The sequence below is a fragment of the Scyliorhinus torazame genome, chromosome 8 (genome assembly GCF_047496885.1).
Source record: "Scyliorhinus torazame isolate Kashiwa2021f chromosome 8, sScyTor2.1, whole genome shotgun sequence".
NCBI lineage: Eukaryota > Metazoa > Chordata > Chondrichthyes > Carcharhiniformes > Scyliorhinidae > Scyliorhinus > Scyliorhinus torazame.
Genome location: NC_092714.1, coordinates 190,193,848 through 190,210,436, shown reverse-complemented (window position 1 = coordinate 190,210,436; position 16,589 = coordinate 190,193,848). Strand labels below are relative to the sequence as shown.

The 16,589-nt window shown below is 46.1% G+C and overlaps 1 protein-coding gene across 4 annotated transcripts in view; it reads right to left on the bottom strand.

Moving 5' to 3' along the window:
- LOC140428306 (ankyrin repeat domain-containing protein SOWAHC-like) overlaps positions 1–16,589 on the bottom strand; it is a 145,722-nt gene that overhangs the window by 85,118 nt on the left and 44,015 nt on the right. For 2 of the 4 annotated variants that reach the window (XM_072514640.1, XM_072514644.1), the window contains exons 3-5: positions 15,431–15,469; positions 14,817–15,188; positions 5,385–5,525 (exon numbers count right to left, since the gene is read on the bottom strand). In XM_072514640.1, coding sequence (XP_072370741.1) covers positions 5,385–5,525; positions 14,817–15,188; positions 15,431–15,469 — 552 coding nt within the window. The remainder of the gene's footprint in view (positions 1–5,384; positions 5,526–14,816; positions 15,189–15,430; positions 15,470–16,589) is intronic. The other 2 variants (XM_072514643.1, XM_072514641.1) reach the window with 2 other exon arrangements.

The window sequence follows — 16,589 nt, the reverse complement described above, 5'->3', positions numbered from 1 at the left end:
AACTATATTGACTTTTCTATAGTCAAGGCACAATCGTTGTGATACCATCACAACAGGCAAGCTCCAACTGATACAACTCACTTTGATGATATGATTCTTAAGCATGCTTTCAATCTCCTTTAATACCTGTGCTAACTTTAGTGGATTGAGCCTGTACGGATGTTGCTTAATTGGAGTAGCATTTCCTACATTTATATCATGCATAATTTCTTTTGCACTTCCTAATTTGTTCCCACAAAAAACTCTGACTGTAATAGCTCTTTTAGATCACTTTAACTTTCCACTGGAAGGTAACTCAGTAATTTATCCCAATTTCTTATCACTTCCTCATTAGAACAAACAAAGAACAAAGAAATGTACAGCATAGGAACAGGCCCTTCGGCCCTCCAAGCCCGTGCCGACCATGCTGCCCGACTAAACTACAATCTTCTACACTTCCTGGGTCCGTATCCCTCTATTCCCAACCTATTCATGTATTTGTCAAGATGCCCCTTAAATGTCACTATCGTCTCTGCTTGCCTGGCACTTGTGTGACGCGAACGTAACTTGCCACTTGTCAGCCCAAGCCTGGATATTGTCTGGATCTTGTTGCATTTGCACGTGGACTGCTTCAGTGCCTAAGGAGTCGCAAACGGTGCTGAGCATTGTGCAATAACAGCGAACATCCCCACATCTGACCTTATGTTGGAAGGAAGGTCATTGATGAAGCAGCTGAAGATGTTTGCGTCTGAGGAATTCCTGGAATGATGTCCCAGGTCTGAGATTACTGGCCTCCAACCACCTCAACCACCTTCCTTTGTGCTAGATATGACTCCAACCAGTGGAGTGCTTTTCCCCCGATTCCCATTGCTCCAGTTTTGCTAGGGCTCCTTGAGGCCGTACCCTATCAAATGCTGTCTTGATGTCAAGGGTCAGTCTCTGTTCCTCATCTCTGGAACAAAGAACAAAGAAAAGTACAGTACAGGAACAGGCCCTTCGGCCCTCCAAGCCCGTGCCTTCCATGCTGCCCACCTAAACTACAATCTTCTACACTTCCTGGGTCCGTATCCCTCTATTCCCATCCTATTCATGTATTTGTCAAGATGCCCCTTAAATGTCACTCGTCCCTGCTTCCACCACCTCCTCCGGTAGCGAGTTCCAGGCACCCACTACCCTCTGCGTAAAAAACTTGCCTCGTACATCTACTCTAAACATTGCCCCTCGCACCTTAAACCTATGCCCCCTAGTAATTGACCCCTCTACCCTGGGGAAAAACCTCTGACTATCCACTCTGTCTATGCACCTCATAATTTTGTAGACCTCTATCAGGTCGCCCCTCAACCTCCGTCGTTCCAGTGAGAACAAACGGAGTTTATTCAACCGCTCCTCATAGCTAATGCCCTTCATACCAGGCAACATTCTGGTAAATCTCTTCTGCACCCTCTCTAAAGCCTCCACATCCTTCTGGTAGTGTGGCGACCAGAATTGAACACTATACGCCAAGTGTGGCCTAACTAATTCTCCAAACTAATTTGAGGAATGTCAAATTCAGAATTGTCTGGATTTCTCTCTTCTCCCTGAGCTACAACGACTAACACCTCGTCCTTCTTCCCTGCACTATCAAAATACCTTTTTGAGCATTAACACAACACACGGAGTTTTCCTTCTATCTGGCGTTCTTATCAAATAATTCACCTCACTCAATTTCCTTTCAATTTGGGAAGGCCCACTGAGTCTTGCGTTTAGTGGTTAATCTACCATTGGTAACAACACTAGGGGCGCAAGTCTCTCATCGGGAGACTAAGTCCCGCCACCGGAGTGAAAACCGGAGTTTCACTCCGGCGTCAGAGGCCGCTCCCAGCTCCCTATTTTCCCACCCCGGGGGGCTAGGATCGGCGTCGCGTCATTTACGAGTGCCGCGCCTTGGCGGCGCGTAAAAGCGTTGCCGCGTAAATGACGCAGCTAGCGCCGCGTAAATGACGTCACCCGCGCATGCGCGGGTTGGCTGGCGCTAGCCCGCGCATGTGCGGTTGCCATCCTCCCTGAGGCTGCCCCGCAGGAAGATGTCGGATGGATCTTGCGGGGCGGTGGTGGAAAGGAGGTCCTCCTTCAGAGAGGCCGGCCCGCCGATCGGTGGGCACCGATCGCGGCCCAGACCCCTTTTGTGGTCGCCCCCGGTGCAGGAACCCCCCTCCCTCCTCAGGCCGCCCCCCCCCCCCAGCGTTCCCGCGCTACTGGCGCCGGCGGGAAGCAGTCATGTTGGGCAGGCCGCTTGGCCTAACCGGGCAGGCCGCTCGGCCCATTCGGGCCGGAGAATCTCCGCTCGCCCGTTACAAACGGCGAGCGGCGATTCTCCCAGCGGCCAGCCGTGATTCTCACCGCGCCGGTTTGGGGGGGGGGAAATCATGTGCGGGTGCCAGGGTGGCGTGGGGGGACTCGCGCGACGCCCCGGTGATTCTCCCACCCAGTGTGGGGGGGGAGAATTCCACCCAAGTACTTTCTCCCCACTAACAAAGCGACAAATGTTTGGTTTCTTATCCGCCTCCTTTTTCATCACATGTTGTGACAAATTTAAAAGTCTTCCAGCCAACTCACCAGCCCTCGTTAATCTCTCCCTAAATTTTGACACATAATCCAACAACGTAGTCTCCGAACGCTGACACATCAGTTTTTCTTTGATCAATTTATGCGGTCCTCTTACCTTGTGACCAAAATACTATTTAAAAGGACTGAATTTAGTTGATTCAGTAGGTGCATCCGTAATTGCAAACAGCACAATTGGAATTCCTTTATTCCAGTCCTCTGGATAATCCCAACTATAGGCCCTCAACGTGGTCTTTAATGTTTGATGCCAGCTTTCTAACGCTCCTTGCGATTCTGGATGATACACAGTTGAGTTAAATTGCTTTATTCCTAAATTACCCATAACTTAAGACTTACAATTGGAACCCTGATCTGATGGGATTTCTTTTGGTAGTCTGTATCTAGCAAAAAATTTGGTTAACTCCTCGACAACCCTCTTAGCTGCAATGCTTCTCAATAGAATGGCCTTCAAATATCTAGTAGACACATCTATTATGGTCAACAAATATGATTCAAACTTTTTGTTTTAGGCAGGGATCCCATGCAATCAATTAGGACCCTAGTAAAATGTTCATCAAATGCTGAAATGGGTATTAAGGGTGCTAGTTTGACTACTGGTTCAGGTTTCCTTAATACCCGGCATGTACAGTAAAATTCAACGACATTATTATGCAGTCCAGGCCAATAAAAACGTTTCTGCATTTTTGCTTGCGGTCCCCTTACTCCAAAACTACTGGAACATCTTGCGCTACTAATAAGATTCCTTTCTATAATCCATCAGTAATACCATTTGATGAGCTTTAGCCCATTTCTCATCTGCCTGAATATGCAACAGTCTCCGTTTTCTCATTAATGTGTTATTTCTAATGTAATCACACTCCGGTACACACTCCGATTCTATTTCTGCATATGCTTTCTGATACAACTGCTTTATCTCCGAATCTTTCTACCAACTTTCTTGAACTAAAAGATATCTGCTTCATCCATCACCTGTTCTTGTTCTTTTCAAACATCTGATCAAACATTTTTTTTGATAACTGAACCTCAGACTCCCTATTGGTACTCGAGTTCTCTTCCTCCTGTCTCAACCTGTGGCTTTGTGATCGTGTCACCATGCAATCAGGAAACACCAGGATATGCATCTTGCAATGCCTCAGTTGTTTGACTTTTCACTGGCTTTTCAACCAAAGTAGGCATCACTCCCACTTGTGATCCAGCTACATCATTACCCAAGATAATTGTACCCCATAAAAGGGTAATTTTTCTATTATTCATATCAGCACTTCACTTTTCACTCGACTCTCTAACCTTACCTTGCATAGTGGCACACTACTCTCAGCACTAATTCCACATATTACCACCTTTTCTGGCAATATTCCTTCCGAACTACACATCTTTTCATCTCTCACCATTAAAGATTGACTTATTCCTGTATCCCTCAAGATCTTAATCTCATTAACTGGACCACCTTGTACACACAAGTAAACCTTACCCTCAAAAATAAAATCTTTAAAATGATCTGGCACTGGCTTATCGCCCAACCTCTGTACAGGCTGTATACTGTTGCACCACTTCCACTGGGACAACACGTTTTCCTCCCACTTTGATAAAACCCACTGGCTTATCATGCTTTAAAGAGTCTGTCTTCCCAGAAGTCTTCTTAAACTACCCAACATTGATTTCACGTTATTACAATGAAAATATTTAATTTTATCTCTCTTCCGCTATCATTGTGAGGAAAACTCCTTAATATCTCCCACTAGGCCTCCTTTGCCTCGACTATCTGGGAACTTCTCATTTCCCCAGTTTCTATCCTTCACAGATTGAAATGAATGCCGAAAAGCAGACTTTGCTATGTGATCCAATTCTCAGACTAGCAGTTTTAACTCTTTGCTCTTCCACATGAGCTCTCACTTCTGCAGGAAGTGAATCTTTAAATTCCTCCAAAATAATTGTTTCCCTAAGAGCGTCATTCGTTTGGTCTATTTTTAATGCTCTTATCCATCTTTCAAAATTATTTTGCTTAATTCTTTCGAATTCTGTAAGTCTGACCTGGGGCTGGATTCTCCCCCCAACGCCATATTTCTGTTTCACCACGCCAGCAGGATGCTCCGTTACGTCAGCTAGTCAATGGGGTTTCCCATTGTGGGGCAGCCCCACGCCGTCGGGAAACCCCTGGGCTGCCAGCAAAATGGAGCATCCTGCCGGCGGCAGAGAACAAAGCCTCTGGTTCTTTCCTTAGATTTCTAAACTTCTGTCTAGGCTTCTGGCACTAGTTCATATAATAATAACCATCTTTATTAGTGTCACAAGTAAGCTTACATTAACACTGCAATGAAGTTACTATGAAAATCCCCTACTCGCCATACTCCAGCACCTGTTTGGGTGCATTAAGGGAGAATTCAGAATGTCCAATTCACCCAACAAGCACGTCTTTCGGGACTTGTGGGCGAAAACCGGAGCACCCAGAGGAAACCTCTGCAGACACAGGGAGAACGTGCAGACTCCACACAGACAGTGACCCAAACCAGGAATAGAACCCGGGCGCTGTGAAGCAACAGTGCTAACCACTGTGCTATTCTGCCACCCGTGCACTTAATATGGTTTTTCTCACCTCATCATAATCCCTCGATACCTCCTTGACAGTGATGCAACACTTCACTAGCTCTACCTACCAACTTTGTTTGAACCGACACTACCCACATGTTCTTTGACCAATTTAAATGCTTCACCACTTTCTCAAATGAGATTTAAAAGGCTTCCACATCCTTCTCATCAAACCTGGGCCGTGCTTGAATATACTTAAACATATCCCTACTTGCCGTTTGACTCGGAAGTGTTTCTCCTTCCTCTAGAATTTCCTCAGCTTCGGCCTTTAACTCCCAACATTTTCCGTTGATGTTCTCCTTGCAGATTGAGTTTTCAAAGTTCAACTTCCCTCTTTTTCCTGAGCCAATCTCTCCCTTGAAACACACACACACTTTCACGCAAAATAATGATATGGCATATTGCAACTTTATAACTAACACAGTATTAAAATGTCTTTAACATCAGAAGAAAATAGCTTACAATTACCCTTAAAGAATGCTAATCAATACAGTGACACAATAACCCTCAACTGCTATCTTTATTTCCACTCAAACAACAAAACCACCTCAGGTCCCAATCCACTTTTAAATACAGTTAGCACTCAGGAATACTTGCTGTATAGGGATGTCTTGAATACTCCACTTTGAGAAAGAAAGAGAAATCTTTTGAGACTGCTTGAAAGAAAGAGTCCTAACACACTGTCAGAACAATGCAGAATCTCTGACTGTATTTCTCCAGAAAACCTCCTCAGCACACCTTTTTCAGCCAAAACTAAATCTCTATGAAAAGCCTTAACAGCTGACTGCATCAACCCCTGGCTCCTCTTATTAACTACATCATCTTACTAAATTAAACACAATGTCTCTAATTAACTGCTCCACATGGAATCCACTGAATATAATTAAAGTCCATTCGCCCAAACTTTTACAATGCTTTAATTGCACTTCTGGCTACAAAACGTCTAGCTGTCTTGCAAACCCAGGATTTTTAAAAACACTACTGGCAGCAGTCATACACATATATTACAACATATCTGAAATTTCTACATTCATCACTAAAGTGCCTCAAGATTAAAAGTAGTAAAAGGCAAATTTAGGATCAGAATTAGAAAATCTAACTTGACACAAAAGAGAAACTGCTAGGTTCAAGAGGTGAAAACCTTGGAATCAAAGGAAAACAGAGGGGATTCAAACAAATAGGATCTTATAGGACAGCATGGTGGCGCAGTGGTTAGCACTGCTGTCTCACAGCACCGAGGACCCGGGTTCGATCCCGGCCCTGGGTCACTGCCTGTGTGGAGTTTGCACATTCTCTTCGTGTCTGCGTGGGTCTCACACCCACAACCCAAAAGATGTGCAGGGTAGGTGGATTGGCCACGCTAAATTGTCCCTTAAGTGGGAAAAAAAAGAATTGGTTAATCCAATTTTTTTTCTAATCTTTAAAAAGTACCACTCACAAGCACCAAATTGTGCATTTATTGCCAAATAACTGAACTTTTGGTTTTGTTAACCTATATTGTAAACCTGACAAAACAGGGAAAATAAGCAAGATGTAGGGAAGAGAGGTGGCTTTCAACTAACCAAATTTTGCATTGCGACACTATACTTGGCCCTCTGTGGTTTAAAACATGCCCCGCGCTTCTGCTTTCTTAGCCTTTTCCTTCCCACAAAACCCACAAAAATCATTTCAATATAAACAAATATAATAATTTAATTGCCTTTGAAGTGCTGGAACAGTGTATTTAGACCGCAAAATTACAACTTAAACAGGTTAACACGCCTCATTTTTTAAAAAATAGACAAATTGCTTATGAACATGTTAAGAGTTTGTATACTAATCATTGCATATTAATTAATGATTTCAACACCATAATTATTTGAAAGCCAAACACTACCCAGTCAATGGCTATTTCAGCATCTAAAGAGTCTCAGAACAAGTGACGTGGATAGATTATATTTAAGAAAATTGGCGGACTTGATGGAAGGCATTTTGTATGAAAACAATACATACTGTGAAGGTAAACAAAGCATGGACTCTGATATAAATCAACATGCGCAATGTGACTAATTAAGTGTTCTAGTATGTTCAGCCAATTTACATTGTGTTGCATGTCACCAACTACTCCGGTATTGCAGCATGACACTTGCAAATCACTCCGATCTCCAACGTATTCTTTTTGTGAACATGAACACTTCAGTCAAATGATTTGATTTTAATAATAAAATAGGAATGGACCAGAATCTTTTGGTCAGTCCCGCCGATGGCCGTCCTGCTGCAAACAATAGGAAAACCTATCGACAGTGACAGGACCATAAAATCCTGCCAGCGAACAGTGGCAGGTCCCCTCTGCCACCACAAAACACGTCGCCCGGGGATGTGGAAAGCCCCGCCCATGGAGTTTCAATGGTTTCTGAAATACTGCGATAAGAATTTTGCCAAGGTGTGTGGTATTGATGAATGGCTACAGTCTGGTTTAAATTCTGTTTCTCATTCTTTCAATTTTACGCTTTACGCCCGCAGGTAGCAGCACTCTTTCCCAGCTGACGGCTCCACTCATGTTAGCGGAGTGCTAAGTGAGTGCTTCAATTAGAACAAAGTAAAAAGGATGCAAGTGAGCATGTGGAACATGCAATAATAATCATCTTTATTAGTGTCACAAGTAGGCCACTGTAGGGACTTGTGGGAGGAAACCAGAACACCAGGAGGAAACCCACGCAGACACTGGGAGAACGTGCAGACTCCGCACAGACAGTGGCCCAAGCCGGGAATCGAACCAGAGTCCCTGGAGCTGTGAAGTAACAGTGCTAACCACTGTGCTACCATGAGAAAGATTGTCAAACTGTACACGGTTGCCTTATTTGAAAAAAGATCTAATTGCATCAAGAGCATTTCAGAGAAAGATACCTTTCCTCCGGGAACTCAGAAAATCAACACTTTTAGCACAAAAATAGCCCACCAAATCTGTTGAAACCCCCCTCCTTCCCCAAAAGACAGCCACAACTACCGAGAGATCACCAGCAATAACTCTAGGATCCTAAAGGATGGTAGAACCAGCAAAAGCCTACAGAGGAGGAACGGGACAAAGGCGAACATGGAGCGAGTCGGAGTCGGCCGTACCCGAGCGGGCTGGGTTGTCGGGACCCACGCCGTACTATCCACCGATAAGCGAGTGGATGGATCTCCTGACTCCGGAGCTCCAGAAACACAGGGAGGCCATGAACCTGGAAATGATGGTGACAGTGAAGGCGGTGGTGGTGGACGTTCTGGCCGCCTTCAAGGTGGTGTTGGAGAAACAGAGTGACGACGGGAAGCACAGGAGACAACGATCAGGGACCTAAAGAAAACAGCGACCGACCAGAGTGAACAAATCACCGCTCTGGAAACGAAGTGGCAAGGTTGGTGGCAACGCAAGGAGCACTGAAGGGGAAGGGAGAGGACCAGGAGAATCGGACGTGCCGCGAGAACCTCCATATCATGGGCCTACCAGAGCGCATCGAGGGCAGGAACCCCATGGAATATGTGGCCCAGATGCTGGGTAACCTGCTCGGAAGGGATAGCTTTCCCAAACCCCCAGAGATAAACAGAACCACAAGCGGTGGAGCAGCCAGGGCTGTAATAGCAAAGCAGCACCGATATCAGGATCAGGAGAAGATCCTGAACTGAGCAAGGCACACTCGGTCCTGCCAGTGGGAAGGCCATTTTCAATCCGAGTGCACCAGGACATTGGGGCAGACCTGGCCAAGAGGGGAACGGAGGTTAGGGGGGGGGGGGGCAGGGTAGAATGCTGGCTACGACAGGTCACACATGGTGGCAGCAAAAACAGCGGCACCAAGAGTTGCCATCTTGGCGGACCCAGAAGGAAATCGAAACACCGGAATGCAGGGGCTCAAGTCACATGGAGTGAATGGCTAAGACGACCAGCTTGGATGGTCCATGGACAAAGAGAAACCCCAAAGCGGAGGGGTGCCGCCACATGGAAAGTATAATGAACGTGGCCATCTCAGATGACTCCCAAACAAGGGGAAACCCTGGGTACTGGGGCGCATCCACAAGGCAAGTAGGTTCACCCTGCAGGAGGCGGAGGGGGGGGGGGGGTTGGCAGAAACCCCCCATCAAGAGAGTCACCTGGAATGTCAGGGGACTGAAGACCCAGTGAAAAGATCCAGAGTCCTCGCCCACCTGAAAAGTCTGAGGGGCGATGTTATCTTCCTCCAGGAGACGCACCTGAGGGAGCAGGACCGACTGCGGTAAAGGAAGAGCAGGGTGGGTCAGACGTACCAACCGTGTTAATGGACGAAGGCTCAGGGGGTGGCCATACTATTGAACAAGAGGACAGCCTTCACAGCGACAAAGACGGTTATGGACCCAGAGGACAATATGTCATGGTTAGTGGTGTTCTGGAAGGTGGTCCTAGTAAAACGTGTACGCTCCCAATTGGAACAACACAGATTTCATAAAGAAAACCATAGCAGAAATCCCCGACATTGACACACACCAACTCATCATGGGGAGGGACTTTAACTGCGTACAAGACCCTCAGACTGATAGTTTTCCTGATTTGGGGTTGGATCTAACGAATATGGCAAAGGAGCTGAACACCTTCAAGGGGCAGTGGACCCCTGGAGGCTCACACACTCTGGGAGAGAGATACTTTGTTTTGTCAAAACACGAGAGACACTTCATAAGTTTTCCCTTTACCAAATCATGCCAAGGAAGTACGGCGTGGGTCCCAACGATCCAGCCCGCTCGGGTGCAGCCGGCTCTGACTCTCTCCATGTTCGCCGTCGTCCCGTTCCTCCTCTCTCTCCATGTTCGCCGTCGTCCCGTTCTTCTCTCTAGGCTTTTGCTGGCTCTGCCGTCCTTTCGGATCCTGGAATTATTGCCGATGATTTCTCGGTAGTTGTGGCTGTCTTGTGGGGAAGGAGGGCAGTTTCCACAGGTTTGGTGGGCTATTTTTGTGCTAAAAGTGTTGATTTTCTGAGTTCCGGGAGGAGAGGCACCTTCCCTGCATCCACTCAGCAGATCCCCCCCACCTCCCCCCTCACCAGAAGCCCTGTTCTCAAAAATATTGATTGGAATACTAATTAAGACATTTGAAACTTCCCCCAACATTATGCTGTTTTGTTGAATCCAAATGTAAGACTTGATTTTTATACGATATTTAGATTTGATGTTGCACTGGCTTGACTGTTGATGTCTTCTCCTCCTCCCAGGTCCACAGGGTCTACGCGATGCTCGACTTCTTTGTAGTGGGGAAATTGGTGCTTCCAGGGGTAGGGGAGCGAATACTCCACAATTGTAATCTCCGACCACGCTCCACACTACGTGGATGAGAGGCTGGAGGCGGGCAGGGCTTAACGCCCGCCATGGAGGCTAGACACAGCCCTTCTCGCCGACAAGGAATTTTGCGATCGGGTATCACAGGCCATCAACGGTATGTAACCAACAATCAGAATGGGGAGATCTCACCCTCCACAATCTGGGAGGCACTGAAGATGGTGATCAGGGGAGAAAATATTGTATTCAAGGCACGCAAAAACAGGGAGGAGAGCGCAACCAGGCAACAGCTGGTTGACTCCATACAGGAGGTGGATCTGCGATACTCCACGGCCACAACTGTGGAACTGCTGGCAGAGAGTGGCAGAGAGGAAAGAAATTGCAGGACTTTGACCTGTTCTCCACTGGGAAAGCATTTCACATCAGCTCCGCCAGACACGGGGGACCTTTTACGAGCCTGGAGACAAAACCAGCCGCCTGCTGGCCCACCAGCTAAGAAAGCAGGCAGCCATGAGGGAAATGGCTCAGGTTCAAGACCGAAATGGCAGGCTAGTCGCTGTGCCAGAAAAGATCAACAAAGCCTTTGCAACTTGCTATCGAGGGCTATACATCGCCAAACCCCCGGAGGGGGCTCAAAATTGAAGCAGTTCCTCGGTGGACTGGACATGCCAGTTGTGGGGGAAGAAAAGAGACAGGGCCTGAATGCACGACTAGAACTGGGGGAAGTCGTGGAGTGTATCAACTCTATGCAGGTGTGAAGGCGCCAGGGCCAGATGGATTCCCAGCCGACTTTTACAAAAGATTCATGCCAGCACTGGCCCCGCACCTATGTTCGCAGACTTACTGGTAAGATGCACCCTGCCACCAACATTGGTCCAAGCCTCAAAATCGCTGATACCCAAAAAGTGCAAAGGCCAGACAGAGTGCAGGTCCTACAGGCTCATTTCACTCCTCAACACACGATCCTGGCGAGGCGGCTGGAGAGCTGCATGCTAGAGGTAGTCGTAGAGTACCAGACAAGCTTTGTCAAGGGCTAACATAGAACATCAGGTGCCTACTGAACATTATAACGACCCCATCCGGAGTACACCAGAAGTGATCATCTCCCTGGACGCAGAAAAGGCCTTCGAAAGAGTTGAACGGAAGTGCCCAAAGAGGTATGGGAACGGTTTGGGTTTGCGCCATGGTGAAACTACTGTACAGCGCTCCCATGGCACGCGTATGGGCAAATACGACCAGCTCTAGATACTTCCGGCTGCACAGGGGCACAGGGTAGGGATGACTTCCGGCTGCACAGGGGCACAGGGTAGGGATGTCTGCTGTTATTCGCCCAAGCAATCAAGCCACTGGCGATCAGCCTCAGAACGGCGAACAGGTGGAGATGTATCCAAAGAGGAGACAGAGAGCATAGCGTCTCACTCTATGCAGTTTACCTGCTCCTCAACATCTCAAACCCATGGACCAGCATGGAAGGGATAATGAAACTCCTGAAGGAGTTCAGATCCTTCGGTCAGGTCACACGTGTAAGCTCAGCAAGAGCAAGATCTTCCCTGTGAACCCACAGGGTGGCCGGGGCAGAGCTGGGGGACTGCTGATAGAGCTGGCCCATACCAAATTCCGCTGAGGATCCAAATAGCCCACAACTGGACATGGATCCACAAATGGAACCTGACGAGTCTTGTGGAGGAAGTCAAAAAAGGACCTTCAGAGGTGGGGCCCAGTCTCACTCTCCCGCACAGGGAGAATACAGACGATCAAAATGAACATGCAGCCCAGGTTCCTCTTCATGTTCAGATCCCTCCCGATCTACATCCCCCCCGATCTACATCCCCAAGGCCTTTTTTAACATAGTCAACAAGCTAATCATGATGTTTGTACGAGCGAGGGCACTGAGGGCGCGCGAGACAAGGTGTGTGCCCATGTGCTCCTACAAAAGGAAGAGAAACATGGGAGGCCTGGCTTCCACTAAGCGGCCACTGCAGTAAGAGTTTGGGGATGGGTCATGGAACTGGGAGCAGAGTGGATGAGGATGGAAGACAGTTCCTGCACCAGGACATCCTTCTGAGCCCCAGACACAAGCGCGCTCCCATCCCCACTGGCCGAATACCCAGTGGTAGTAGCCATGTTCTGAACATGGTACCAAATGAGGCAACAATTCAGCCCAACTAAAATGTCCACCATGCCCCCATCCGCAAAAACCATAGGTTCACTGCCGCAATGATGGACAGCAACTTAAAAGGTGGAGACAGGACGAGGGAACTCTGATGGTTAGGGACATGTACATGGATGATAGAGTAGCGACCTTGGTGGAACTCATGGAGAGGTTTCAGCTACCAAGAGGAAACACCCCAAGATACATACAGGTCAGAAGCTTCCTCTGCAAAGAAATAATGCCGCATGCCCACATACCAGGACATCCGTTAGAAGAACTGTTGGACGTGGGCAATCTAGGTGTGGGGAACTGTGCGGACACGTATGGGTGACTGCTGCAGGAGGTACGCTCCCCCGGACAAAAGAAGAAAAAAAATGGGAGGAGGAACTAAGCACTGAGATAGGAATCGACCCCTTGCACAGGGCGAACTTCATCTCCACGTGCATAGGGCTCAGCCTAACGCAGCTAAAGTTGGTGAACAGAGCGCGACTAACCAGAATGCAAATGAACAGGTTATTCCCGGAGGTGGAGGCGAAATGCGAACGGTGCCAGGGAGGCCCGGACAACCACACCCATATGTTCTGGACTTGCCCCAGACTCATCGGGTACTGGATGTCCTTCTTTATGGGCATGTCCTGGGTTGTGGGAGAGAGGGTGGAGCCATGAACAAAAGTGGCGGTCTTCTGGGTATCAGATCAGTCAGAGCTCTTCATGTGGAGGGGGGCCGATGCCCTCGGCTTTGCCTTCCTGATCGCCCGCAGGAAAATCCTACTCATCTGCCAATCGGCAGCATCACCCAAGGCTGCAGATTGGCTGTCTGCCCTAGCGAATTTCTCAGCCTGGAGAAAATAAAATTTGCCATCCGTGGGTCAGAAGGCAGCTTCCAAATGACGTGGAAGCAGTTCACCATTTTTTTCCAAGACCTGTTCGTAGCTAGCAACCAGTGGAGGGGGGCGGGGGGGGTGTACACGAGCCACGGGGCAAAGAGGAGAGGGGAGGGGGGGTGCAGGAAGGCACACAAAAAGAACACGAGGGACAAGGCCACAAGGGACTGGTCAGATGGCAAGCTATGGCCCAAACCAAATTGTATATAAATGCCTGTAAACACGTGTTTTGGCCAAATTGAGGAATGTAAAATATGTATGCCGGTTAAAAGGGGGGGGGGGGGGGGGAAAAATCACCCTCACAGTTGTTGTGGTCAAGATGCTTACCATGTGTTGGTTTTCGTGCGGTTTTGTAATTTATAAATTGTTGGATATAAAATATGAAAACTCAATAAAAACATTTTCAAAAACAAACTATTTTTGCGAACAAATAACTGCTTGCCCAGGTTGCATTTATGGGCCCAGATTTCAGATATCGCCTTCCTAAGGGGCTGGTTTAGCTCACTGGGCTAAATCGCTTGCTTTTAAAGCAGACCAAGGCAGTCCAGCAGCACGGTTCAATTCCCGTACCAGCCTCCCCGAACAGGCGCCGGAATGTGGGGACTAGGGGTGTTTCACAGTAACTTCATTGAAGCCTACTCGTGACAATAAGCGATTTTCTTTTCATTTAATTTCATCTCCATTTTAAATTATAATAGCCAGGTCTGCTGGACAGCTGAATCCTTCTGCTGCATTTTTATAACATGTTTTTTTTCACTCACTGTTTCAATATTAATTAAGAGAAAAAAAATGTTTGATGTTCCTGTAATACATCAATAACTGAGCCACACAGACCTGGAACATGCCAAATTCACCATCTTTGGTGAGTCTGTTTCTCAAAGGCAGAGATAGGAGCATGTCAGCCATCCTCAGCACTTTAACATAATGAGAAGAAAAACTTTCCAAGTTTCTCACTCCTGTATGCTACGGTGACTTCTGTTGGAAGTGCACCGATTCGGACAATGAACGAGAAGAGGATCAAATTTTAATAAAAGCAAATTACTGCGGATGCTGGAATCTGGAACCAAAAAGAAAATGCTGGAAAATCTCAGCAGGTCTGGCAGCATCTGTAGTGAGAGAAAGGAACTAACGTTTTGAGTCCAATGACTCTTTGTCAAAGGATCAAATTTTGCTGTGGTGCTCTGTACCATGCTGTCTCATAGTACTCGTTGTTCCATGAAAAATGGCAATTGGTCATGACCATTGCCCGAATAGGTACTTGTGGAATCAAACCTGAGGGCTCGATACTTTCAGGAGAAGGCAGGGGAGAGAACAAAAGAATACAGTCAAGAATTTTTAAAAACACACTGTACCTGATATTCACTGCTTCGTTCTGAAGATGCCTTGGACTTGGTGTCAGCTGTTGGCAATTCCTGTACAATCCACTCACACATGTTCAAGGTCTCTGCTGTAGGGTTTCCAGCACAGATCTGACTACTTAGAGGCTTGCTGATGTCTATATCGTGTGTGTTTTCTTTCGGAGACGTTTCATTGACCTTTGGGGCAACAGCATTGGAGCTCTCCAGGTTTTCTTCCCTGGAATGGGTGGACACTTCTCCTTTCTGTAATTGTTGAACCGATTCTTCCACAGGAGTACTCAATGTCATTTTTTCTTCTTTGTTGCATCCATCTCTTTCTCGCACAAACTGCTGATATTTCTTTTTAAGAACAATATACTTTTCACCCTAAAATTTAAAAAAAATTAAATGTCAATATTAAAAATACATTCCCAATATTTTCTATACATTTGCACAAAAAAAACTGTTTTCATGTTAAAATATCCATAATAAATTAAAGGATATGTCACAAGTTAAACCCAAGTCAATTCCAGCAATAAATGAGACTACATAACCCATAAGTAACTCAGGCACAAGCACTCTAAAGATTTCCCTTTACAAACAGAATGAAAGCTGGGTCAAATGATCACCTGTGTTTTTCTTGCTTTGCACATCATGTGTATAACATTCTGGAAGAGAGTGATGAATAAAATATAAAACTTTTTTGCACTTTGAAAATTGGGATTGAGGTTTAAATAATAGAAAAAGCTAGAAACACAGGGTAGATAGCCAGTATCCGAGGAGGGAAAAGACAAGAAACATTTTCAGCTAGCAGGTGATTCCCAATAGGTTTTGAAACATTGTTTTGTCTGTCCTTTCCATAGATGTAGATTGACCTGTGAATTTCTAGCATTTTTTTTGTCTTTGCTTCCCATATTGGCACTTCTGCTCTTTATTTTTCAAAGGTTTAAAGTTTTGTAAATGAGTCGTATACAGTCAACATTGATTGATCAAAACGTCAAAATGGCTGAAACTTTGCAATCCTGCTTCAATAAAGCTTTTAGATATACCACTAGGATTTAAAATGCGAACCTCGGTGATTCACTGTTGCATACTGGAAACTTCATTAAGTATCAGTAGCAGCCTTTTTAAAATCAAGGTCACCATATGCAGCATCCTCCTTCCACTAATAATAGGCCTAGTATCTCCATCAGGTTCAAGAATATCACTTTAATTCTTAGGTTTGACGATGAAATTTTTAAGGATTAAAAATGTTATACAGGTAGTTTATCACAAAACTCTGCTGCATTCCAAACACAATCTTCCATAATTTGCAATGTGAGCTGTACTGAGTGCTTCAGTTTCCAGTACTGCAGTTTTTTTGCTTTCTTGCTAGAGTATCAACATTTTCCCACCTTTCCAACTATTTTGATTAACAGATATAACCTATTAAACAAAATCAAAAGAACGGAAGGAAAAATTAAAGGGACCATTCCTTAAAGGCAGACCGTCTTAAACAAAAAGAAAAATCATAAATGAGACTTAAAACATTAACCCAAAGCTTTATCAGATTATTTCACTGTGATTAAGTTTTAAAATAGATTCTGATGAGAACATCATATCCAACTTTATCAGATTATCTGAAAAATACTGTTACATGGCTGAGGGCAAAATTTAGTGTCACCAACCCAGGCCTGTTCACTGGTTAGACAACTGTTGGGAGGCCTGCATCACTTTGAAGGGGGAGGCCCGACCAAGTCAAATGCTTCTCAGACATTTTAGTGATTAGTGTCAGGATTTAGGATCCAA